We start from the raw sequence: 26966 nt of genomic DNA, 5'->3' as shown, positions 1-26966 counted from the left end.
TTCCGCGTCGACTCGCCGAGTTTGTCTTCTTCTTGCATCCAACGTAAGACGTAAGAATCTTGCTCGGTGATTGCGGAATCTCTACATTACCCTTAACCTCCCTCAGGAATATATATGTAGCTTTACCTAAAGTTGCACAGGTTTATTAGCGAACAGTTGTCACTAGTCCAATAGTAGTAGTTACCACGTGGCACTTGTGTATTCAACTTCAAGCATGCCATCCCCCCGCTTTGGATGCTCTCTGACGATCAAAAAAACAAGTTCTTGATTCTTTTGATGGTGACATTTAATTCACTAATTAAGAAAAAAAAACCGAAAAATACAGATTTCTGAATTTTATTATAGAGTTATAAACATTTAGTAGGACTTGGTTCTAAAATAAGTCATTCTTTCTTGGCAAAATTTATAGGAATCTGGAATTGCTTCTCACTTCACACACCATTCTTAGCATTTCCAACCGAGTATTAAGAACATTTCTCTCTCCTATTTGTATGTTATTATTGATCAAGAAATGGTGCAATGTTCTCTCTCTATATATAAAATGCATTTACCGTACCTTGTAACAAATAATATGGTTGATTGAATATCACCATAATTAATAAACTTTATTAAACTAAACTTAAAATGCATACAGTTTGTGAAACATGAATTAATGAAAAGTGAAAATGTGATATATAAACAATATTAATCAATAATAATTGAAGTGTATGGACGGCAGGTGTCCCAAGTCTTGAAAATCATAATTGTGTAAATAATAGAAAGAAAATTTCTGCTATAACCAATCACTATTGAAGAATGAGTTTTGAGCAAATAAATAAATATTCTTTTCTGAAATTAAAAATTTTCCAAAGAATTAATTTTCTGAATAGTTTTTAGCCCAAACAAAAAGTTCAGATATCAATTAAATGTAAAAAGGATCATCAGAATTAATTCTCTAAAAGCATGCCAAACGCAATATTATTGTTTAAGTAATCGAGAATCTTCTATTGGTTCCATATGACAATCTAGTTGGGTGCCTAGGCTACAAGGCTCTATATGTTTACTAGTAGGGCCCTGTGCGATGCACTGGAAAATCATATAATTTGAAAGATATCAAGGATTTTTCTTTTTTGGCAAAGGTTAAAATATAGGGAAGGCTTAAAAATTGTTTTTCTATGGGTCTATAAAACCGGGGATCATCCCCAAACCTATAAAGTTTCACAACCCTAGTGCAAGCTGGATTTGATCCTAAGTCTCTGCTACAACCAATAGGAGACCTTACCAACCAACCAATTGACACTTTGGCATAGATATTAAAACTAAATTAATAAAAAATCTATTTATAATTTATCATTGTTTGCACAACAGAAAAAAAATCTATACTAATATAAAAAGAACAAATGGCCTGGCATTGTTTCTGGAATTTTTATTTGACATAAATACATCCTCTTTTAGTGTTAAATACACATTAAAAAGGGTAAAAAAGATTTTTTAAAATCTAATTAATACATTGTGTTAAAAGATAATACTACCCTACTAGTTCCCTACTAAATGCGCATTAGAAGATTATTCTTTTTTTTTTTTTTTTTTGACAAAGCATTAAAAGACTATTCAGACACCTTTGTTACTAAAAGCTTCAATATTTATCAAGAAAAAATACCATATTAATTTAATTATTGATTCCTAAATAGAGTTAATGGGGTAAGGTTGTTTTTACATTATCATATTGAAATCTGTATTCACACCATATCCTACATGGGGCTGATGGAAAATTTTGGTTCCTTTTTTTTTTTTTCTTTTGGGGGTATTTATCACAACATGCCAACGGAGCCACCACTCACTTGGTTTGGTTAATGTGGTTTAAATGTAATCCAATTTTTAAGAGCAATAATTATCCCCCCCCCCCACTCCCCCAAAGCCATTAAATAAAGGGAGATGAGGGTTCAGCCCAAGGTCAGAATTTCTAGGCCCAAAGTACAATTGGGGTAGGTGCTAGTTGGGAATTGATGCCAATTACAGGTGGGCATTGATGTATAGAGTGGGGTTTTTTGACATTTTGAATGCTTATACCTCTACAATAGAATTCAGAAATCTGTATTGGGCCTATCCATACTTTTCCGTTAAATAAAAGTCGATTATTAATAATTTATAGCTAAATTATATTCCACTTGCTATAAAATCTTCTTTTTGTTTTTTATGGAAAGCAAAAAATGAGAATAGTTGGAAATAAATATATTTTGGCTGAATTTTTGGACTTTTGGAGGTGAAAAAATAAATAAGATCAATTTGAATTTCTATTTATTTCTTATAAAAACAATAGTTCAAGGAGCATGATGTGAGAATAATGGGCAACACAACACCCTCTCAATCACAGGACATTTTTTGCATTAACATGTTTGTTCAAAAGTCTTTTAAAGTGTTGTAACTTTTTTTATTGAAAAGAAATTAATGCAACCAAAATAGGTAGGCATTTACTTTATTTTTTAATTCATGGGGCTACGAAAATGGGGAAGGGGGAGGGGGGCCGAGTAGCCCATCCCCCTATCCCTTTAACCCCCCAATATCACCACCTAAAGGTATGGATGTTAATGGGTCAGGTTAAACGGTAAACCCGACTTGACCCAACCCTATAGGGTTAGCTTAATGTTTTAATTCTTTGACCCGGGTCGGGTTCGACCATTGCATGTATACATAGTATTCTTGTAACTTTTGGTTTTGTTCTTTTTTTTCTAAATACAAAAAAGTGGCACCGTAGAATCTAGAAAACAATTGAAGTGCTATGGGTCAGGCAGTAACGGGTTTACATCCAAGCGGAATGGACCAACCCATGATGTTATAATTAAATAATAAAAAATGAAATATATAAAATACAGTATTTATACATTTTTTCTACAACTCTATATTCTCTCATATTATATATTCATCATATTCATCATATTAAATAAAATTTGTAATAAACAACAACAATAACACTAATAATAATTGTTATTGTCATCTTAAATTTTCACATGCAACACACGTGAAAAAATTATGAATAAATTTCCCAATTGACATGAAAAAAATAAAAAATTATTGATATGAATAAATTAATTTTCAAAAAAAATATTTTATGAATAATTAATTACTAAAAATTTTAAAAATAGAAATTTAGATTTTTTAATTAACTTTCACTAAATTAAATTACCAAAAACATGAAAATTAATTTATTTAAATCACTAAATTAAAAACCAAAAACCAATGTAAATTATGACACTTATAAAAATTATTAGTAATTACCAATATTAAAATTCCCCAATAATTTTTCAATTTAATTATTACCAAAAACCAATGTAAATTACTAAAATTTAATTATGAAAATTATTAAAAATTTACAAATAATTTTCAAAAATATTAAATTTTATAGATAGTTATGGAAATTATAAATATAGTTAAAACTTCCCAATAATTTTTCAATTTAATATTATACAATTGCCAAAAACCAATGTAAATGAAAATATCAATAAATAATTTTTATTACTAAAATTAAAATTCAAAATCTATAATATTCTGAAATTACCTAAATATTGCAGAAAATTAATTTTTTGAAATTTTGAAAATAAATAATTATCTTTAAATTGATAAAATTTTCATTTAATAGTTATTAATTTCAGATAATACTAATATATAATTAATTTTATATAATAATAAGTTAATATTTAAATATTAAAATTTGATTATTCAATAATTATTGATATAAACAAATTAATTTTAGACATTTTTTGTATTTTGTTTATAATTAATTATAAAAATATCAAAATAAATTGATATTTTCATTATTTTAATTATCTTATACGTTCAATGTTTGGAAGTTTCAAACTTTGTTACAACATTGGCATGGGAGGTAGGGTGACATGGCCAAAGGCTAGGAGCCGGATGATGTGCCAAAATGAGGGGGGTAGGGTGAAGGTAAACTTGAATTGAACTCGACTTGTTGTGTTTATTTTTCATCATTTTAAAATTAAATTTAAATAGAGTTCAAATTAATAATCTGTTCTTTTATTTAATTTTAATTTATTCAGTAAATTATTATTGATGCATAATATAAGTTATGATATTATGCTAAGTTTATTACTATTTAAAATTTTTAATTGTGTTAGAATTTGTTATTATAAATTAAGTACAATATTACTGTAATTAATTTTAACAATTATTATTGTTAAAATTTTAAAAATAGTAATTTTTTTAATTTTTTTATTATGTTAATCATTTTTAAATTAAAATTATTACATTATAATATAAAATTATTATAATTAATTATTAAATTTTCAATGACCATATGAAAAATATTATGTATAATTATAATATTTTTTTAATTCTTATTAGGTTGTTTATTGTGAGATAAGTTAGGAGATGTTTTAGAAGGCTTTTAGGAGAGGAGATGATTTAGCTGATTTGGAATGTGACTGTGTGTGTGTGCCTGAGAGAGAGAGAGAGAGAGAGAGAGAGAGAGAGAGAGAGAGAGAGAGAGAGAGAGAGAGAGATTTTAGGAATAAGATAGGGGATTATTGCCTATGTTGTTTCCTTTTTGGTTTAATGGGCAATTAGGTGGAATTAAAAAAAAAAACAAAAAATTAGGAATGGAATATGGAGCAAGGAGAGGCCCTCTTGCGTGGACAAATGTTGGCTTAGGAAACCACCAATACAAAGTGGGGTATAGGAAAGATGTGGATTATAGGATTGAATAAAGACTACCTCTGAAAAATATTCATGTATTAGATTTTTCAAAAAAGTACGGACAGACCCACTGCAGAATTCTGATTTCCACTGCAGACCTACAATCAAAATGCCAATTACCCCCACCCTATACACCAATACCTGTCCGTGAATTGGCATCAATTCCGAATTGGCACCATGATTGATTTTGTTTTTGAAAGCAAAAACAATATAATTTTGCTAATGTGGAAGTTGTTTATGTTTTCAAAAGTAAAACCAATCATGTTATCGTAGCTGAACACCCCTTCAATTGGATTGGTCCCACCTATGAGAATATTTGTAAAAAAAAAAAAAACAGCATGACCAAATGACTTGTAATCAATTCATTTTTACAGTATTTTGAGAGATTTCTAACAGTTAAATAGAATCATTCTCCACCATCCAAATGTACAATAAAAATGCAAACAAACAGGATTTTGGTCTTGTTTGTCTATTGTGACCCATTCAATGGAAAGGTCCCTATCAATATGGCTCCAAATTGCTTTATGGATATTATGTTCCTATGAGTAAGCTTTGGAGAAATAGTTCATGAACTTCCCAAACAGTGGTGATAACATTTGGGTTTTCAGTTCACTCATAATCTTATTGATGTATATTCTTGTTGTTGACAAAACACACAGAATTGACAATCCCCTGTCTCTTGTTAGTCTATGTCATATTAAAGGGTTCAACTATGATAAAAAAAAAATACTTGTAACCAATCAACTACTATTACAAATATATAACTAATCAGGTGGTATTCATTAAAACTAAAATTCAAGTAGGGATTGGTCAAAGCTCTTCCAAAATCATGTTTTTCTAGCGTCATAGATTTATCAAATAATAAATTGGGTTCAACAAAAGTATTGGCAATAACAAAAGGTGTGGACTATAAAAAAGGCTTTTGCGGCTGTTTTAATAGCATTTTATAATTTAGGTTCAATAAAATGTCTGACACGTGGTACTAGGCTTCAAATACCAATTATTAAGTATTTAACCAATGTGTATGATATGGCATTAGGCTAAACCTAATCATTCCTGACCTATATATTATTGGAAACTATATAAATTTTATGTATTAGGTGTTAAATTTAATAATATTTTGAATTTTATGTAAATGATAATTAATAGTTTATGATTTTTACATGTTTTAATTAAATAATAGGAAATTAGACGTGGGTTCTAAATCCAATCTGCCCTATTCTTTAATTTGGGGAGAATAGGGTTGGGGGAGGGTTTGGATTCTCAAAATCCAACCTACTACAGGTTTTGGGGCAGGTATGGGTTGGGAGACCTAGGAAGATAGGGTCTAGAATTTACACAATCCTCCCTGAACTCACTCCATTGCCATCCCAAGATGTGTTAAGCCAAGCCTTGTAATCTTTAGGTTTAGAAAGAGTACAAAGACAAATATGTATAGTGCAAATACATCCAAAAAGATACAAAATAAAAAGTTTTACACTCTACATATTTGTATTTGTATTCCTTCCAAACTGAGCTTAGGACCATTAAAAAAAAAGCCAACCTAAAATAATCAAAAAAGGAAGAGATGACTTTTCACTACCTAATTAAGAACTTTTAGAGTAGAATTGACATTAATGATGGGTTGGAGGAACCAATTCCAAAAGCCTCCATATTATTCTGGTTGGCTCTTTCTGCACATGGGCAAGAATTTAGCAAACTCTAGAAATTTAGTCTTTGATTTCTACATTGTAGTGGAATTAGAATGACTTAGAGTTAAACTCTAACTAGAATATTTTATCTACTATCTTCACATATGTTGCAATGAAAACCCTTCTTTTCATCCATTCTAACTCGTTTTGGTTCAAATGTTTAGAAAAAAAATCTATATTTTATGTTGAAAAAATAAGTGAAATATTTAGGGGTAAAATAATAACCAACGATTCCAACTATAGCATTAAAAAATAAATTATACCCAAAAAAAAATTGCAAACAATGAACCAAATGAACCAGTCTTTTTTAATTGGTCAAATCTCTTCCAATATCATCCATTCTTTTCCTTACCTTTTCCTTCAAACCAAATATAACCTAAATGAATCTTGTGCCCCGAACCCGATTGAATAACATAGTAGAGGATGTGAATAGGGATGCCAATGGGTCAGGATCGTCCTTCCCAACCTGAACCTGACACGATGTGGCTAAATGAAGAGAAAATAAAAGTTTGGTTGAATATATGTGTGCTATACATGGGATGGTTGGATTTGAACCCACCCCAGATCCGATTAAGGCTGAGCCCACCTCAACCCGACCCATGTAACCCGATCCACTGACAGCAATGCGATGCACGGTAAGAAGAGGGTGATTATCTGCTATAGTGCAACAGTACTTGTTGGCGACTTGGATCGCGATCTTGTTTTCTTTGATGTACCTTGTTGTCCATGATGTGATTTCGGCTTATCCTAGAATTGATTCCAGTGTAGGGAAAAAAAAAAACATAAATGGTGTCGGTCCCACACGACCCACCGTCGTCCATCACGTTGATCGGTGGGGCCACCAAAGAATGGTGCGCGCATGGTGCTTTTGGCACGCGTAACACGCCTACACACGCTTTTTGAAGGACATCGTTGGAAAGGAAGCTTAACCTGAATATCCTATTCGCATTTACAAAACTAGCTTAGCATCGATTCCCCACTTCGGGATCATTGTACTAAGTTACTCCAAATCACTGTCTGCCGTGGATCATCACATACCCCTATCTCCATTCATTAGTGCCCTCCATCATTTGGTTACTGTGATCGTAGAATCAAAGATCTCTACCAGGTCCAAACATGGGAGATTTTGCAAAGTCAAAAAGTCAACAGGAAGTTTGATCGTGACCGCTTGATCTACAGTGCTTTACGTCATCAGTCAAATTGATGTTCCACTCTGGGTTTTTTCGTGTCACTTTCTGTCTATTAACTGCGTTTAATAGACATCAGATAAGGTTTACAAAGCTGCCACAATCGCTCTTTCAGTCGCCCAACGACTCTCTTCCAGATGCGAGAGATATGGATTAGATCATTAAATGCTTAAGGGTATTTTCGCACTTAAGAAAATAAATCAAATGATCTATTACACGTGTAATCCTATTAGGGCGAGTAGTTTTGGCAGTTAATGCGACTGCAAAAGCGGCTGGCTGTGACGGGTGGTGATAGTTTCAGAGTCAAAATTATCAGACAAAGGCAACAAAAAACACGGAAGAAGAACGCCACGTTGGCACGTCACGCGCACCAGATCAAACGGTTGATGTTTGATCCGCAATAAACGGAAAGCATTTCCAAGGCCATAATCGACGGCCGACGTTCTCCGGGTTTGACTCCGTTGTGCCTTTGTATGAGCACACATCACGAGACTGCATTAAATAACTAACCGTAGTTAGATCTTAACCCAACCCTCGGGTTCTCTCTCTCTCTCTCTCTCTCTCTCTCTCTCTCTCTCTCATTAATTTAAGTCTTTCTTTTTCCTATTCTGATCTCTCGCTGCGTGTGTTTTGCTTGTTTGCTTTCGCGATCTCTAACAGTCAAAGGGCCATCAAAGTCGCGGGAACATAACGAAAAAGTTTGGATTTTTATGTTGATTTGAGCTTCATTTTTGGATTCTCTAAGTCGAGATCTTCTCAGGAACCCTAGGTTTGATTTCGTTACTGTTCGTTCATTGGTTTTATTGAGTTTCTCCGGGTTTCTAGGGCTTTCAGTGCGTTCAGCTTACTATTCTTTTGTGTTCTGAAGGAATTCTATTGGATTTCAGCAGAATATGCATGTTTTAGGGCGGAGTCGAGCTTCATTTTAACATATTTCGCTGTCGATTTGTTTTAAGTTGGTCCTTTTTGTACCCGTTTTCTGTAAGCTGTCTTTTTAGTAGTGCTCTCGGATTTGGTTTCTTTGATAAATTTCTCATGTCATCTTATGAATTGTTATGCTAATTGTGATGATTTATTTATGTTTGTAGGGTTCTTTTGGTGCCTAATAGATCCATTTGCTAGGTTGCGCTTGGATTGTGTATTTGGTCTAAATTTATTTGAAATTTCACCAGCTTTCGCATTTTTAATTCGTTTTTAGGTTGATTGCTCGTGGTTTCATTTAAGTTTTCTTTTCAAGGATTTGTGCCGTTGATTTTCTAATTATTATTATTATTATTGTTTTTGGTTTAGTTTTTATTAAACATAACATTATAGTACAGTTGTCTTATTTATTTTGTTTTTCTTATAGTTTTTTTCTGCTTATTTAAGTTAATAACTGAACTTCGTTCTTTTCTTAATTTCTTATCATCTCGGGTTTTCTACAAAATTTGAATTGCTCTGGTTTCGTCATTGCTGCAGAGTTTGAGCTGAAAGAGTTGATCAGTATGCCGTGGACATCTTCTTTTGTTAATTACAACAGGAACTGTGTCCGCTTGGTGGTGTTCTTCCGTGTCATACTGTAATATTAGGGCTCCTGTCGTAAGATCATCTTCTCCCACTTGTACCCGTTTTTGACATCAGACCGACTTTTTCTTAATTTATTTCGATCTTAATTTTAATACCTGTGAACTATGAAGTTTCGCCTTCTCCATGGTCAAGTTGTTAGATTTGCTTTAGCTATTTTCTCAGTCAATCTGCTTCATTTTCCTTTTTCTCTTCGTTTCTGTTAAAGGGTTTTCTGGATTACTGGTGCAGGTGAGATACTTTGGAGTTCTGAAGGGATTGTTTTTCACTCATTTCGATCTTATTTACAAAACGGTTTGGGCGGAGTGAGAATGTACATTGTGGTTAACCTGAAGAGATATCGAACAGTAAAGAAAGTTGGGAAAATTACAATGAATGTGAGGATCATTGCGTGCTACCAATTAATGCAAGTTTGTCAGGTAACTGTTTGTTGTTGTCTGTATGTTGAAATGCTCTTCTTCTTCTTCTTCTTCTTCTTCTTGATAAGCATTCTCAGAGAAAAACCCTTGGATATTTTCAGTCAATTTAATTTCCAATTTATGTGTTATTTATGCCTGATATTTAGCCTTTTGGTAGTATATTGGTTGGATTTTTTCTTCAATTTACATGTAACGCTTTGAAGTGGATCATTTAATTGATAATTCATGCAAAGCAAGTCCTATCTGCTTTTGGTGGATTGTCACATGAAGATGGGTACTTTTAGGATAGATAGTCATTTGATGAGCCAATATATGGAAATTTATGCAACAGCACTTCTATAGTCCTACTATTTTTGTTGTCGTTTTGTTATTCTTATTCCTCTTTATAGATGATGACATTTGTCTATCTGGCTAAGCAAATGCTATTTTAGATATTATTTTGAAAGAAACTGTGTTAATGGTCAGCTTTAATCTGTTCTGTACTTGTTGCTATTTTATCTTTTGGATTCAAGGTTTTAAAATTTAATACAATTTATTCCTGTTGACCATCAAAAGAATTATTTTGGAGACCAGAGTGAAGGTTTAGGAAGGTGAGTAAATGTTCAGGACTGAAAACAAGAGAATGCAAATTGTTGTCCACATTTTCCTACACCTTGTCTTGGTTTTATTGGTGAGCCTACACCTTGTCTTGCTAATGGATGATATCATATGTAATATGCAATGGCTAAAAGGAAGCTTGTTTTGGCATTTTTATTGGTCGCCAGAGAAAAATTTGTTTCTTTTGGGTTAAGAATTGTAAATTTTGAATTTATCCCGATGATGTTATGTTATAAGAAAGTGTGTACACTTTATGGTTTTTTTCCAAATTCAAAATTTTCAGAATTTATGACAATGTTATCATGATTGTTTCTACTTGCATCTTCTCAACCATTACTTGTAATTTTAATTGATTTTGTTACTTCAAATTTGGTATTCTTCTACATTCAAAGTTCCTAGACATGTAATATTTTTTGAGGACGTTATCTGTGAGTATTTCTATTTGCAATTTCCTAACCTTTGTCTCTTGCATTCTTAACTGATCTTTATTACTTTGATGTCATTTTGCAATACCTTCATGTGTTTTCTTTTTTCTCATGGCAGGCTGAGTACTTCCGCCAGCTGCTTAAGCCTGTTACGTAGTTCAGATATCACAGACTCTGGGAAAGAGGAATTGACTGCCTTCTTGCTTTGTTATTTCTTTAGAAGGTAGTAGCAAAAATGAAGTATTTGTATTAGTTGTTAACTTGGAATAGGCAGTTGTCTCGCCACCATGGCAGTAGCATAAGCGGCATAAGCCCCTCCAATTTAGTCTTCTCTTTAGCTTAGGAAACCTTGCTCTATTCGAAACCAAACTACTGTGTTCTCAACACAATCCTTGCATCCATCCATTCGCATCCTGTATTCTACTGTTTACTGTGACCATTCATGCAGAGTGACCAACACATCTACCCTAAAAAGGTGGTAGCACCGCTCGCTTATCAAGTGAGCAGTGGTCATATGTATAATGCCCCTGTTACACCTGGCTTAGGTTCAACTGTACCACCGGGTGCAAAGCAGACATCATTTCATGGGTTTGAATTTCAACCTTCTGAAGTCTTTCCAAAGAACTTCATCATTTTTGACCAGACTGACAGCAGAAGCCGGATCATGTTCCATCCTACACTTGCCAACAAATTTAATTGCCCTGGATTTGATATCTGTGGGGTTAACACCGACGAAAATGGGGTGAGGAACAAGGACAACGGAGAGTTTTCCACTCCCCTCGGGGAGGACACAGAAGATATCAATGTTTTGTTAAGCTTGGAAGAGGAAGAAGAGGAAGATAGGGATGATGTCAGCACTGCACGAACTAATGGCAGCTGCGGAAGCAGTTCTCCTGATTCATGCTCAACTTATGGTTCAAAAACAAGCAAGCGAAGGTTGTCATCATCCATCCAGAAGTCATTTTCTGGCAGTGGTAGCAGCTGCAACAGTGAAAGTAAACGTCTGAGAATGAAGAAGATGATGAAGGCACTGAAGGGAATTGTACCTGGTGGTAAACAGATGAGTACAGTTGCTGTTCTTGATGAAGCTGTTAGATACCTCAAGTCTCTGAAGGTAGAAGTAAAGAAGCTAGGGATAGGGAATTTAAAAAACTGAGCCATATCTCTACCACGGTAACTAAGATTAAATTCTCCCTTCTTCTCCTTGTGATTATCAATAAACACCGTCCTATTAGGTTCTTTCTTCTCTCTCTCTCTCTCTCACCCCTTTTATGGCATGGAGGTTTTGGAAGAATGATGATGACTGGGGGTCCGGTTGTACGCAAGGTCGTCCGACAAAGGCTTATGATGCTTTTGGTGGTGGGGTGCCGTTGCTAGACGCAAGGGTGGTAGGTTCAATTGGGTTGGGTGCGGTGGAGAGGGAATTGTCGACTTTTAGACTTTACTCACTGACCTCTGTTTGGTTTGTTGTTATTGGTCCTTTGAATTAAAGGAAGGGGTGGGGATGGGTTGAGGGAGTTAATGTAATGTGAATGCTTTTCCTACATTCTGTCAAATCTCATTTCTCGACTTTTGCCACTACTACTATCTCCTTTAATGCCATGATGTCCTAAATAGCTTTCTTTATAGTTTCTGGCAGACTTTATTCTTCTTTTTATCTGCCTTTAGGACAAGGAAATAAGGAATCTCTTAAGCAATTCACCAAATTAAATATCCTTTGCTCGCTTTATGGTGTTTGGAATCCAAATCCATACTAATTTTACAAGTGCTTTAATGAGAATTGATTACTTTATGTGGGCATCTCTCTCTCTCTCATAATTTATCTTGAATAGATATTTTACTTTAATTGCTTTATGTGGGCATGACTTGCTCAAATCTGAAATCTGTTTGTGATTATTCATTTTTGCAAGTATTATATGTTTATGTTTCATATGCTGGAAATCGAGAGACAGGGTGGTTATGGCCTATGGGTCATGCCATGCATGGTGTTGTCCCCTCACGGGCATCAACTGCTCCAATCCTAAACCCTCCGATTGGATTTGATTAAATTGGTGGATATTAATGGCTGAGCTTTTGGAACGTTCTGCATGTCTATTATCCCAGTGATTCAAGGGTCCCCTCTGCTCTTTCATGTCCTAATTCCTGAACTGAAACTCTGTATTCGGCTGGATATTCTGGACCTGGACCTGGACCTTCAGAGAGTTGATATTTTCAGCTGGAAGTGGAGGATACGCAAGGTCCTTCCTTTTTTTTCTTACTGGTGGTAGACTTTGACAATCATCTCACTGGCCATCCGATGGGTCCCACTAGAGATTTCCCTATGGACTTTTGGGATTGTTTCACCATGTTCACTTGTCTACTCTCTTCAATGCTTCAGTTCCTTTTAGGGTTTTGACCACCCCATAAAGCAATGTGAGTGAGTGTTTGACGCCAAGTTGGGTTGTTTTAATCTTTTAAGGTCCGACCGTCCGAGAGGACGTGAGCCTGGGGCTGGGAGCCAAATTTCAAGTGGATGTGGATTATTATTATTGGGTGCACTCGCGTGCAGTGTTGGAGCCCCACTTTGGACCTTTAAAACTATGTCCAAACTCCAACCTTCGTTTCGGGCGTGGGATCCCCTTGTACCAATCTGATGGGTTCTGACTTCTGAGTTACGACAGTGTTGTGAAGACCAATCAGCAACGCTATGACTTAATGGGTGGCGGGTTGTCACTCTGCACTAAGTCTCAGTGCAGACTCCCTCTCCGCCATCTTCCTCCACCGTGTGAACAGAGTTCTGTCTTCTTTGATTACTGGGAATCTTTTTTTTCATCATATTGGGAATGGGAGGGTGAATGTTCCCTTCTCATGGAAGATGGGACACACTCAACATTAGAGAATGGTTAACCTCTCACCAATCCTGTTTTGCCCTTTTCTCCCACTGCCATTATAGGCGGTGTTTGGAATCTAAGCCATTGCTTGTAGCAACGATTTTCCCTAAAAAATCAGGAAAAAAAAAGCTGAATCTGGTATCAGCTTCCAAGTTTTATTGGGTTAGAACACCTATAATTTTACAAACTTGCTTAAACCTATCCTATGGTATTTTTTTCTTTTTATTTATTTAACACAACACATTAATAATTCTGGTAGCTCTGACAATCAAGACACATTGAGCTTTTGCATGAACATCTGAGCAGTCTGAAGCTAGTTTAGTAGATGCACGTCATTTTATGCGTCTTTCCGTATCTTTCTACACGAGAATAAAATACGAAAAACTTCATTTGAAGTTTTCCGAAATCAGCTCAAAATGGGTTTCTCACTTTTTTTTAGTGCTCTAGATTTTGGCGGCTAGATCTTCTGTGAACCAAAAGGAAATAGACCAAAAATTGGACTACTCGACTTGTAAACAGTCGAAAAACCATACGAAAAGGAATGTCAAACGGGCCCTTAAATAGGTTGTAGCCTATTTAGTTAAGCTATCATAGTATTTGTTTTGCCATATGAAAAAAGTAACATGATCATCTAAATAGTGGAAAATGTTCAAGGGCATGGACCCGTGATTGTATATTCCAAAAGTACCCCTAACACTTACTTCGTATAAAAAACAAAATTGATCAAATAGAGCGGAATAGAATATTTATTTGTCTTAGTAGAGGAAAAATGGCATTTTCAATTTTATTTTCTTTTGATTAAATTTATTTAAATGGACATTAACGAAAAATTTGTCATTTTTCAGTCATCTAATAAAAACTATAGTCTATAAGATAGGTTTTAATAAATCCATGAAATTATAAGGGTATTTTAGTAAATGACTTTTTTGTTTATTCTCATTTCAAAACACATTGACACCGTAAAAAATGTCTTCTAACAAAAACATGAAAAAGACTATTTCTAGAAAAATGACTCACATAAATCGAGGTAAAGGATTAACCACTTTTCACCTGAAACCAATCAACCAAATAAAAAATTGTTTGAAACACCTACATGGTACTGAAATGGTTTTCTCTTCCATAAAATAGTTCCAATTAGGGCTGTTCACGGGTCGGGTTGGGTCGGTTTACTGTAGTTTTTCCAACCGACCCGACCTGGTCGGGTTACCTAACACAGAAATTGAAACCGGCCTAGTGTTAAGCAAAACTGACCTGGTCGGTTTGAGTCGGATTGGGTCGGTTTTGGTTCTAAGTTCATCCCTGTGATAAAATCTTGCTAATTTTAAAAACAGTCATAAATTGAACATCATTTCAACCATCTCCTATGATAAAATTTAAATGAAAAGTTAATCACAAAAGTTGTTCATTAATCACTATTTGCTAATCCAAAGTTTCTTGCAACCATTCAAAAACTAGGTGGCCTAATGCGCTTTGGAACTTCATGTTTGAACCATGAACTAAGTCGGTTCGGTTCGGATCGGTTTCGATTTTCTTATGTGAAAACCGAAATTGACCCGAATCATCGGTTTAGGAATTTGCACAATCCAAAACCGACCCGTGCTGATGAAAACCCAACCGACTCAGGTTGGGTCGGTCTAGGTTGGTTGGTTTGATCAGGTTGGGCCTTCTTATGAACAGCCCTAGTTCCAATACCAAACACCATCACAATTAATGCATTCCACTCTTTTACATGGCCACATGGCACAAGGCTCTTAAGGCAATGCCACATGGAGTTGTAACCACTTTCATACGAGGTTCAAAATTTTGATACGATATGTCTGTATCGTATCTTTTGGGTCTCGATATGTCTGTTTATAGGTGTTTCGGGACCCATTCTTTTTTAATAAAAAATACTTTTATTTAATTCCCAAAAACCAAATTAAAAAAAAAAAGAAAACTAAAAAAATATGTTTTCACGTGTATCTAAATACTGGTACGCCGTAGAGACGTATCAATATTTTGAACCTTGATTTCATAGAATCAAGGTAAAGAGTTGTAAGTTGTAACCGTTTTTTACCTGAAATCAACCAACCAAATAAGAAGCTGGTTGAAATGCCTACATGGCACTGAAATGGCATTCTCTTGAGAAAACAGCTCCGATTCCAAACACCATCACAATTTATGCATCCCACCTTTTTGCATGCCCACATGGCACAAGGCTTTTAGGTCAATGACTGTCACGTGGAGTTGAATCTAGCATTACAATTTGCCAATTACAAGTTGCCACATGGCAAAGCATCCAACCCAAAAATTACCCAATCAAAGGCAAACGATAATGAAAAATCTTTAGCAGTTGGGCAAAAACAGCCTGAACTGTTTATGAGCTTTGTGCACACATGTTATTTCGGTTCCTTATCTTTTTCTACGTTGCAATTTGCGCAAATATCCTTTTTTACCCCACACCCTGATAATGCGTCATCATGTACAGGAAGCTCCAAAACAACCCAGGTTGTTTTCTTTCCCAAACATTTAAGCAGAAACTGATACAATTAGGTTGTACTGTGTTAGCTGTAACATAAAGATTGTTACTTGAGGTACTTAGCTCAAATTAACATAAATTCTTACTCTGATATAAGTTACAACTAGGTGTAACTTGGAGAATTGGAGGAATGAAAAGGTAAGAATTATCTCAAACAGAGGGAGGAATCATTGCCTTTTAGTGGAGAAGTAGGATAAACCCAATATGCAGAAAAATAAATAAGCAGTAAAATCCAGTTAGGAAACAGGAATAGATCAAATGCAACCAACAAACAGAAAGTATGCTAATAATGAGAAACAAGCATGTTTGTTTTGTCTTACTGAATCTTTATTTGCCTACGCACCAATTGATTGGATCCTATGCATTTGATGAAAGTCTTCACTCTGCTTTTTCTTTATGAACACACACGCACAGAGAGAGAGAGAGAGAGAGAGCTTACAAAGTTTTATGGGAGCTTAGGAACGCAACCTAGGCAGATCTGACACTACCTGAAGCAGATATGAACACCTGTAGGGGTGTATCGCAAGGTTTTTAAAATCGACCCGGATAACGAAGTGGTCAGGGGTCCGGCTCCCGGGTTGAATGATCGGCCTGTTTTAACAAAAAATTAAAAACGATTAAAACCATTGAACGGCTCGAACGGTTCAACCGCCTGAATCAATAATTCGTTAATCAAATCAACGTTTTTTTGATAAAAATCCGGTTTTGGTGAAAAACGGTAACCGATTTCTGGGTTTTCTGGTCGGGTCCGGTTTTAAAAACCATGGTGTATTTGAATTGAGGCCTTGAATAGTCCAAGCCCAGCCCCACCCTAATCATACACATAGTTTTGTGTATTTATAACATATATATGTATATTACCTATTTATGTTATCACATACATCCCAAGCTATATCTAGTTATTTCCAACATGTATATGATTAATTTAAAATAATATCCACGCACAAAATGTACAAATACACACGTGCATTTTACTTATGTAAAAACATTTTGTGTACTTGGCTTAAAAGAAAAATAGGCCCCGTTTGGTTTGCAGGAATAGAGGTCTAGAATCAGATTTGGAATGGACTATTCCGATTCCAAGGGCGGAATTGGAATCCCATGCTATTCTCATTCCTGTTGGAATGGCATTCCCCATTTGACTGAATGGCCATTCCCTCTCCATCCCTTGGAAATGAAATCTTATTCTTGTTGATTCTAATTTCTATTCCCGTTCCTGTTTGAACCAAATAGACTATGGAAATGGACCATTCCAATTCTGATTCTGAGGATTTTGATTCCGATTCCACTGACTACAGCAGTGGTTTTTGCCATGAACCAAGTATAATTCATATGTTTTCTTGTTTTATTCTCGCATGGATTGATTGAAGCTCCCTTGCCATTAGCCCATTTTGAACCAAACAATGTTATACATGTTTTTTAGGTTTATACATGATTGAAACTCCCTTAGAAAAAGCCCACTTTGAACCAAGCAATATTGTTAAATTAGTGCCTTTTCATTAGAAAAAAAATCCAAAAAAACACCTTACCAAGTGAATTTTAAGCGTTTTTTTACAAGCGCTTATATTTAGAGGCAAGAAACCCCGCCAAACACAGCCTTAGAGACAAGGCATGGCATGCAAGGGCATGGGCTACCCTGTAAAATTATGAGCCAAGTGTAGTGAACATTATAGATCTCTAATCTGGGAAGCAATGGCATTAACCATACATGAAAAGGATCAAATGCAGCCCCTTCCGTGACAAACTTACATCCAGTCTACCAGATGGTCCAAAGAACAATACAACATGCAATAATAGAAATATAATTGGTGCTTAGTGGGTAATCAATTTGTGACCAAAATTTCAACCAATCTACTAGGTTCCACTCTATATGGGCACTGACCCTCAATCCCACATGTTGGACAATTGGGCAATAGACCAAGATATGGAGGACTGTTTCTTCCTCCTCACAAATGCTGCAAAGGGCGTTAATTCAAACATGTTTTTTTTTTTTTTCAACTAGCTTTGATTTAGGTTGTGTTTTGTACCACTGTCACTTTTACTTGTAATGTTTTTTAGGTTGGTCAGTATAAATTTTATGATAAATATATTTTTTCCATTACAAATGTTTTGAATTATCAATACAACATTTGGTATCATTGATGTTTCATACATCAAATTTGGTGTTTCTACTATAAATGCCAACACCTAATCCAATGCCTATATTTTTTTAGTGGAAATGGTTATATGATGTGGTACAACGAAACAATTTCTCAAATATTTGTATTGACCAACCTAAAATGTTACAAGTAAAAGTGATAACGGTACCAAACACAATCTTACTTGGAATACAATTCATGATGCATTTCCATAAAAACAAGCGGGCTCTAGGAGGAATGTGTTTAAACCTCCTGAAGGGACGTCTAGAAACATCTGCAAATGACAAGATAGTTGTTGATGATTGAGGCAAGGAAGCAGTGAGATATTTACAAGCCCAAGCAGTACTAGTAAATTGACCATGTAAAGTCAGGCAACCTTACCATTATAGGTGGCACACTTGCATCATTAAAAGGCCCGTGGACTCCGAATTCACTTCTACATCCCATGCAGGGCACCCTACAAGTGTCTCATAACACATCCCAACCATGTATTGGGAGTATCTCCCGATGGCAAGTACGAGAGGTGTTCCCAATGCTCTGTTGGGATGTGTTATGGGGCACTTGAGGGTGCTGAAGACACTTTTTTAATCCAAATAATTTTAATAATTTAATAACCCAAATAAGTGGGTTGGTTAGTCTGTTAGCTAAATCATCAAAACTATAAAAAAGTATCTTGCATGGGAGTTCCCTCTCTTTAAGTGGGAGGGACAAGTGTCCTTCACCTAGGAGGATGAGGTAGTTACATAATAACCCCATTCCTTATTTAAGCTCCTTAAGGGAAGCTAGAGGCACTGACACTCTTTGGAGAAATTTGTCTCAAGAAATTCTAAAGAAAAACTAGGATAAAGGGAGAAGAAAAGGAAACTACTCAAGGGAAGACAGGGAAGGAAAAAGAAGTCTCACTAATATAGGTAGGAAAAGAAAGAAAAGTCCATGTCTTTTGCTATGTATCCTTCTTTTTCTCTCTTTTATTTTCACTTTTTGTAAAATGAAATAGAGGGAAACAAATCATTTACGACCAAGTGCCTCTACTTGGTTGATTATGGTCATTCTTTCAAGACAAAGTTAGGGATTAAACCATTTACAGTCTAATTCTCAAGGGCTGATTATCATTCCCTTCAAATGAAAATGAAGAATAGAGGGATAAAAATTGTTTACAATTAAATATTCAGTTTGATTGACTATGGTTCCCTTTTTTGTATGCAAAAAAAAACAAAGGATTAAGGTTGTCTACAGTTTGACTACAACTTATTGTGAAGAAAGGAGTGAGGAGGAAATCTTCTTTGTATAAAAAAAAAAAAAGAGAAATGTATTATTGTATAGTTTCTCAATTATATTTTTCTTTTTTTCTTCTCATTCTTGTACACTTGATGTAAAAGAAACGCAAATGAAAAGTTCATTTTAAGTATTCTATTGTTCTTTTCTTTTGTTCTATGCATTCATTTCTCCAAGTTAGAATCAAAAGGTGTTCTCTACTTTCTTGTGTAGATGTAAGTAAGGGGAACGATTGGTATGATTCTCTGAATGGACCTTACCCAAAATAATAAATACTCAATCATTTAATTGAGTGAATTATGTTGCACTAAATTTTCACACCAACATAATTTTGGCACACCTGATGGGACCCATTTTCCTTTTCATCATTGACTTAGAGTATAGAGCAAAAGGAGAAGAAACAAAAAAAAAATGTAAATCTTATATCAGTATTATCTACTTCCTAGAAGAAATATCTTAGACATGGCACCTGAAGTGGTTATCTAATGTCTATTACCACGAACTGACTACTATAGAGAAAGAAAAGATAGGAGGCTCTAAGAAACCTTCCTATAAGGTGACATTTATTGTGGATGTGAATCCTCTTGCTGCTGTTACTATGTCTTCAGTCACTAAAGTTGAGAAAAAAGATTAAGAAAGAGAAAAGGAGGAAGGTCACTAAGACCCCTCTTGTGAGGAAATGTCTACGTGTTCAAGCCATGTTCAACTCTGCCTGGAAGGAAGGTTTCAAGCTACCCAAGGCAAATTCCTCCAAAAAGATTGACTCGTCAATCTTGAATATCACAAAATCAATGGTGACTTCCCCAAAGAAGTCCAATAAAACAAGGGCTAAGGTCATTTACCCTACCCAAATCATGATAGGAACTATTCTAGTGAATCTTCCGATTCTTCCTACAACATCAATCATGATGATAACTATTTCTGAAGAAAAATATACTCTTCAAGCCTTTAATGAGGCTATAGAAGAGAAGGAAACAAATGTTCCTTCATCTGCACAACTGAAGCCTCGATAATTGAACTCGGAAGTTCAAGTGGAAAAGGTTCTTCCTCTTGCGGGAAGTAAGTTATTTTTAATCAGAAGCCTTCAACTAGAATTGAAAGATCTCCAAAACAATTTCTAATTTCCACCATAAGCCTAGGTCCAAGAGACCTCCAAAGGCTAAAAAGTGATAAAGTAGTGCTCCCATTTTCCTTGTTGATTTTGTTGCAGAAAGATCAAAGAAAGCAAAATCCAACATGGAAGCTAAAAAATAGGCTTTTATTTCTGAATACATGCTTGCTAAACAAGCATATTTTTACTTTGCATCGAGGGCATATACTATGGCCAATGAAGACCTTAAGCCTTATAAATGCCCTATCACTACAATAAGAGCTCGATTGTTGCAAAGTACTTAAGGTATGTGCAGTTCAAGTTTGATTGGTGCTAATCCAAGATCATAAATTTTCAATTCAAGAAGATGAATCTGTGAATGAACTTATGTCCCAATTGCAATGAATTGCTATGTCCTCAGGAGAAGACCAAGAGCCATCTCCTATGACGGTCATGGTGATTGGTACTTCAATTTTAGAAGAGAAATTTCAAGAGATGCAATGAAAGATGGTAGAAAAGGATGCAGAAATTGCATCTCTGGTTGCTCAGTTAGCAGGTTAAGCAAGCACATCTGCTAGAAAGTAGTCTCAACAAACATCAACTTCTATTCCTGCTCCTCAAATAGATCTAAAAACACTTATCGTAGAGGGAATAAAGGAATTCCAGGCATCTCTCACACTGCTAGTCCCTAGTTACAGGAAACCATGTCCTACCCATTATGATACACTCCCATTCCCTCTAAGATATCAAAAGTCTAGTTTTGAGAAGTTTAATGGAATAAATGGGTCTCCTCATGAACACTTGGCTCATTTTTGTTTTGCATGTGGTGAGTCAACAATGTCTATCACCTTATTATTAATACAACAATTTGTGCAATCATTAAAAGGGGAAGCTTTTACCTAGTACACATAGTTGGCACTGGGGTCAATTATCACATGGGATGATAACCCCCAAGATTTTGAAGAAGAGTATGAATAACCCCCTAGATTTCCGATCACATTGAAAGAGTACATCCCAAAATAAATCTTGGAAGAAAGTTTCGATGAATTGGAAGTAGCACCATGTAATGTGGCTTTATGTGAAGAAAATGAAAGACCCACTGTTGAAAATGAGGTGGATCAAATTACTTTGCAGTATAGCCAAATACATAAGAAAGAAAAGAATATAGATGGTCATATCTCCATAGTAGAGAATGAAGAACCAAGAGAGAAAAAAGGAGTCAGAATTGACTCAACAAGTTCAACAAGACAAAGAAGAAGGCCATAGATTAGAGAATCTAATCCAGGTTCGACCTTAAGTTAGAAGGCATTGCGAGAAACAAAATTACACATTAAATATGACATTCTTGCCCATTTGAAGTGCATTCCTGCATTAGTATGTGTTTATGATGCTCTCCAACTTTCTCTAGAATTGAGAAAGGCATTAATTTAGACATTACTTAATCCTAAACAATTTAAAAATGAAGTTAATCAAATTGAAGTACAACCAGAGTTCCCAAAGGTTTGTGCTTCATATATGGCATGAATATCTTTTTGATGATGAAAGCTTACAACTTGGGACGGAATGTCACAACCGCCCTTTGTATGTATCAGGAGTAATAGGCGATACTTCCGTCAGTAGAATTCTCTTAGATTGTGGATCTATCGTTAACCTTTTACCCTTGAAAACTTTATTGGTTATGGGTATGACACCTTGCCAATTATCCCCCCATGTTTGACCATTTAAGGGTTTAATCAAGAGGGGTAGAAAGCAATGGGTACCATTGCTCTGAAGATTGAAATTGGGAAGCTATATTCCGATGCTTTGTTTTATTTATTGATGTAGATACTTTGTATAATATCATTTTAAGACATACATGGTTATACACATATGGAGTTGTCTCATCATTGTTTTAAATTCAATAAAGATGGAGAGGTAAAAAAGTGGTTGCATATACAAATTCATTTTAAGGAGAAGAAGTACATTATGCGGATGCTAAATTTTACAAGTTTGCTAATTTTCATTCTTTCCCTTCTTCAAAGGGAGAAGTTAAGAGAGTGTTAAAAGTAGTCTTCAAGAATGAAAATAACCATCAACTTCAAAGATTAAGATTGTTGTATCATTACAGAAAAAAAGGCAAAAGGAAGCAAAAAGCTTACATTGACTCAAAACCTAAAGCTACCTTTAAGTACATTTCAAAAAGTCAAAGGAAATTGGGGCAATAGGCTCTTACATCATTGCAAGAGACCACAATGGCAACATTGATGATAAGTAGTTATACTTGTCCACTTAGGAAGATTGATCAATCCATCTCACACACTCAATTGGTTGTGTCAACTTCCCTTCCTATAAAGACAAGAAAGAATAAAAGGATAGTTCTCCAAAAGTTCAAGCCATTGAGCCACCACCATAATTCTACATGTAGTGATGCAGCACCAACCTCAACAATCATTATGCTCACAAAACGTGAAGAGGCTATTTTCAGCCAAGAGGAGATAAAGCCACGAGTTTTTGTGTTCAAACGACTTGGAAGTTTGAAGAATATACAGAAAAATGAAAAGAAATAAGTCTCTATTTTTAAGGGAACTTGTAATTCGAAACCAAAAGGTCAATAAGGTTGTGGAAAAGAGAGCAAGCCAACATTATCATTAAAAAGCTAGAAGATGGTGGATAATTCAAAATAGAAGTCAATTACATCTCCACCAAAAAGCATGAATCCTCACATCTGGATGATCAAGGTATGAACCCTATTCAAGATCCTAATGCTTCAATGGAACTTCAAGGTACAAACCTTAATTGTAATAATTTGCAACAAGTAGTGCCTCAAGAGGATATTCCTCAATCAATTAGTCTTTTCCATTAAGATGAAGAAATAGAACAAGTTAAAGAGGCTCAACCTGCCCTGTCAAAGCTTGAAGATGGAGGTCAAGCAATAGTAGATAACCTTCAAGAAATCAACCTTGAAAATGTTTAAGATCCCAAGCCCATCTTTGTTAGTGCTCTACACTACAAGAAAAACGATTTTCAGCGGTAGTCAAAACTGCCACTAAAAATCTTAAAAACTCCCGCTAAAAAGTTTACTGGCAGTCGCCAAATTGCCGCTAAACTAGGTGTCACTAAAAGGTTCTAGCGGCAGTTTTAGTGACTGCCGGTAGAAAACAGAAAACTGCCACTATAAATGATCATTCGCGGCAGTTGCAACTGCTGCTAAGGCAGCCACAATTTTTTTAGCGGCAGTCCTGACTGCCGCTAAATCTCTACTTTTTTTAACCAAAACAACCTGGAAACTGTTACTAATAACCTATAATTTAATTGTAATTGGCTACAAATCTATTTATTAAATAAACTTGTAATTTTATTCATCCAAATTAAAATTCGATACAAAATAACTTGTTTCTTTTATTGACAACCTTTGGAACTTTAATCTTACAAGAAAGAATAGAAAGAAAATTTATTTTCATTAGTCTACATGCATAGTATACTACAGTCTTCCAACTCTCTTCCTCTTCTTGTCTTTCTCATATACATAGTAGTAAGTAGACAATACTTCATATCTTCACTGTCTTCTTGATTTTCTTGATGGATGACTTGGTAAAGTTGTTCTCATGGACTTAATGTGTTCTTCAAACTGCTCTCTCATGTCTTCTTCTATTTCTTTTTGTATTTTCTGTTGATCAAAATAGTAACCAACTTTAGATGCTTTCTACTCTTCTTCAAAGACTCTTATGTTTAGTTTCTGCAGTTTGAATGTTCCCTTGCTTTGCTGAGACTTTGAATCAGTGACCACCTTTGGTTGTGGTAGTGGTATCCAGAAATGAGAGGATGTCCAACGATGAAGCCAGCTCCAGGCTGAATTCGGTTCTTCCAAATCATACTGAATGTGTAGAAGCATCACGGCAGATGATGAAGAAAGAAGCTAGATGAAAAAAAAAGGCAATTCAATTCATACCCTTAGACAATGAGAAAGCATAATGGACAAAAATCAGTGGAAATGGTAACCAAATCTAACCCTATCATGCTTCTTGGAGCATGATTACAAGCTGCATCCAACCAAGGAAAATATGGAATGGAAATCATGTTCAAATTCAAAAGCATAACTGGATCGGGGAGGGAAAATTATTAAGGGAATTAGTAGAAGAAAAGCCTATGCCCTTGCAGCATAGGAGCATCCAATTCTGACTACAATTCATATCCATGGGAACAGTAAAAGAGAAGTTTCACAATCTTCAAGACTAATAATTACTTTTAATCTTCTAATAGAATAATCATTTTAATAAGCAGTTGATTTTACTTTTACAAAAACAGTAAATTTAATATTACTGCAGCTTGAGTGATAATACAGAATAACAGTAAAAATGGAAATGCTGCCAAATGCTAGATTACAGAGTAACTAATTAAAAATGACTATTCTAGAACAAGGGAATTATCAGCCCTAAATAGTTAGTTTTATGGTGTGGAAATTTTGGTAAGTTGAAATTGAAGACAACATGAAGCTTCAATATTTGTAAACTTTGTTTCAAATCGAACCATATTTTCTTTCTTTTCCTCGAGAAGTTACAGGCTGGCGCTCCCAAGAGGCTTGATTGATGAAGGTGCTGTTAAGATCCTCTGCTAGTGTGTAGCCACCCCCTCCCCCACTCACCTAATTTTTCCAGTTCAACAAAAAACCAGACAATTTTAGTGACTGGAGATAGAAATAAACTAAACATAATTCAATGACTCAGCATCAGACATGCGCTTAGCTGAATAAGACTGCCTTGTCTGCCATTAACAAATACAAATTTTAGATCTGTAATAGGTCAGCCAATAGATGATTGATGCAGCCAATAGTCTTTATAATTTAATTTAGTAAACAGATAACAATGTACAATTTATAAACCATAATAAATGTTACAGAATAAAATTGTGGCTTGGCTTTGATTTGGTTGTGGCAAACCACCAATACTGATTAGACTCTGCCTTGGCTTTGACTTCCCAATAGAAATATCTTTGACTTGGCTATGACAATTTAGTAAACAGATAACTTGGGATCATGTTCTCTAGAAGAACTACAACAGATAGAGAACCAGCTAGAGAGAAGCCTGACCACCATCAGAGCAAGAAAGGCACACAATTTGAACCACTGATACTAGATTTTTCGGAGAGATATTTCAACATCCTGAACTGATAATTTACACACTTGATGGTACTTGTACTCCAGACTCAGTTATTTAGGGAGCAGATTGAGGATCTGAAGGAAAAAGGTAATTTGTAAAACAGAAAGTTTGAAAAAATATGCGCTCAGATTATTTCCTTGGATGGCAACTCATAGAAATTAAGAACTCTTGAAACACACACTTCCTCCCCTCATTTTCATCACTCTCTTTTACCTTCCAGCAACAATAAATTTGAGATTACAGAAAATTCTGCTATCATATCCCACAGCTTGCTTATCACCTCTAAATTGTTAAACAATGTCTCATTGGTTGATTCATTCTTATGCTTAATGATTTTTAGTGTGGAGGGGCAGAAAATGGAACATCCGAACCATCATAAACAAATTGAGTTATTTGGTCAGAGCAATCAAAATGCAGATGTGGAGACTATCCATTACAGGACTATTAGTTGGTAATGGCCTAGCATGATATCATCCAATGATGTTCAACCGAGAAACAGAAAATTATTAATTAACTGCAACCAAGCATACAATAACTAAGGAAATAATAATTGGTGCAATAACTGTATGTTGTGAGCTAAAGATTGTAGCATAGATTATGAATTGAGATCTAGCAGCAACTGTAACAACTCCTCTCTCTACTTCAATGTGTCATGTACATTTTCGACTTTGTTGTTTTATTCTCAATGAACAAACTACGTTTCTCCTTCGAAAATCCCTCTGCCTATCTCTGAGTTCTACTTCTCTGCGCTTTTCCTCCCAAAATCACCTTTGCGTATCTCTACGTTTCTCCTCCGAAAATCACCCCTGCGTTTCTCGGAGTCCTGCTTCTCTGCCTTCGCTGTTGCTACATCAAGTCATTGCAAATGCTGAAGAGTTGCCGTCGCCGTCCTCCATCTGTTGCCGGCACCATTGATCATCTCAGTTGTTGTCGCCGCTCCGTCTAGTTGTCCTCCATTTAAAGAGTAAGAATCGTTATTTCACTTGACGTTGATCCACCGTTCCTCTGTAATGCATTGGTTGTTGCTTATTTTTTCATCTTATTCAAAAAATTTTGCTTCTCATCTTATTGTTTCTCTTGTATTATTATTTCATTGATTTCCTTTTTATCTTGATTTTTTTTTTGTTTCTAGTATTTTGGTTTTTTAATCAACTGTGATACCTAGAGTTTTCAGAATCAGAACAGAAACAATTCTTGTTATAGAAGATCTACTCAGTGAATCACTGTAAGTAGTTGATTAATTTTGAATTTCCAGATAACATTGTGTTGTTTTCTATTTCATGAATTTTGCATCCAATTCTGATGGCTTCTTCATTCAGTATTCAATATCTTCTAATGGATTTTGATTAGGCTGAAAAAATAAATA

At 35.1% G+C, this 26966-nt stretch overlaps 1 protein-coding gene across 1 annotated transcript; it reads left to right on the top strand.

The window, feature by feature from the left end:
- Positions 1-8106: 8106 nt before the first annotated feature.
- LOC148866951 (basic helix-loop-helix (bHLH) DNA-binding superfamily protein) lies at positions 8107-12155 on the top strand. Its single transcript, XM_088977473.1, has 4 exons — positions 8107-8339; positions 9029-9148; positions 9365-9552; positions 10693-12155. The coding sequence occupies exon 4, from the start codon at positions 11017-11019 to the stop codon at positions 11728-11730; it is 714 nt and encodes a 237-aa protein (XP_088833599.1). The 5' UTR covers positions 8107-8339; positions 9029-9148; positions 9365-9552; positions 10693-11016; the 3' UTR covers positions 11731-12155.
- The last annotated feature ends 14811 nt before the right edge of the window (positions 12156-26966 follow it).

This window comes from Nelumbo lutea, chromosome 3 (assembly GCF_056320005.1).
Source record: "Nelumbo lutea isolate HS-2025 chromosome 3, American lotus-T2T, whole genome shotgun sequence".
Classification (NCBI taxonomy): domain Eukaryota; kingdom Viridiplantae; phylum Streptophyta; class Magnoliopsida; order Proteales; family Nelumbonaceae; genus Nelumbo; species Nelumbo lutea.
Note: the sequence above shows the minus strand (reverse complement) of the source record. Positions and strands in the feature narration are given on the sequence as shown.

What these genes read in the sequence shown, in the direction of transcription:
- LOC148866951 (XM_088977473.1), top strand. Translation starts at nt 11,017, where the DNA reads ATGCAGAGTGACCAACACATCTACCCTAAAAAGGTGGTAGCACCGCTC.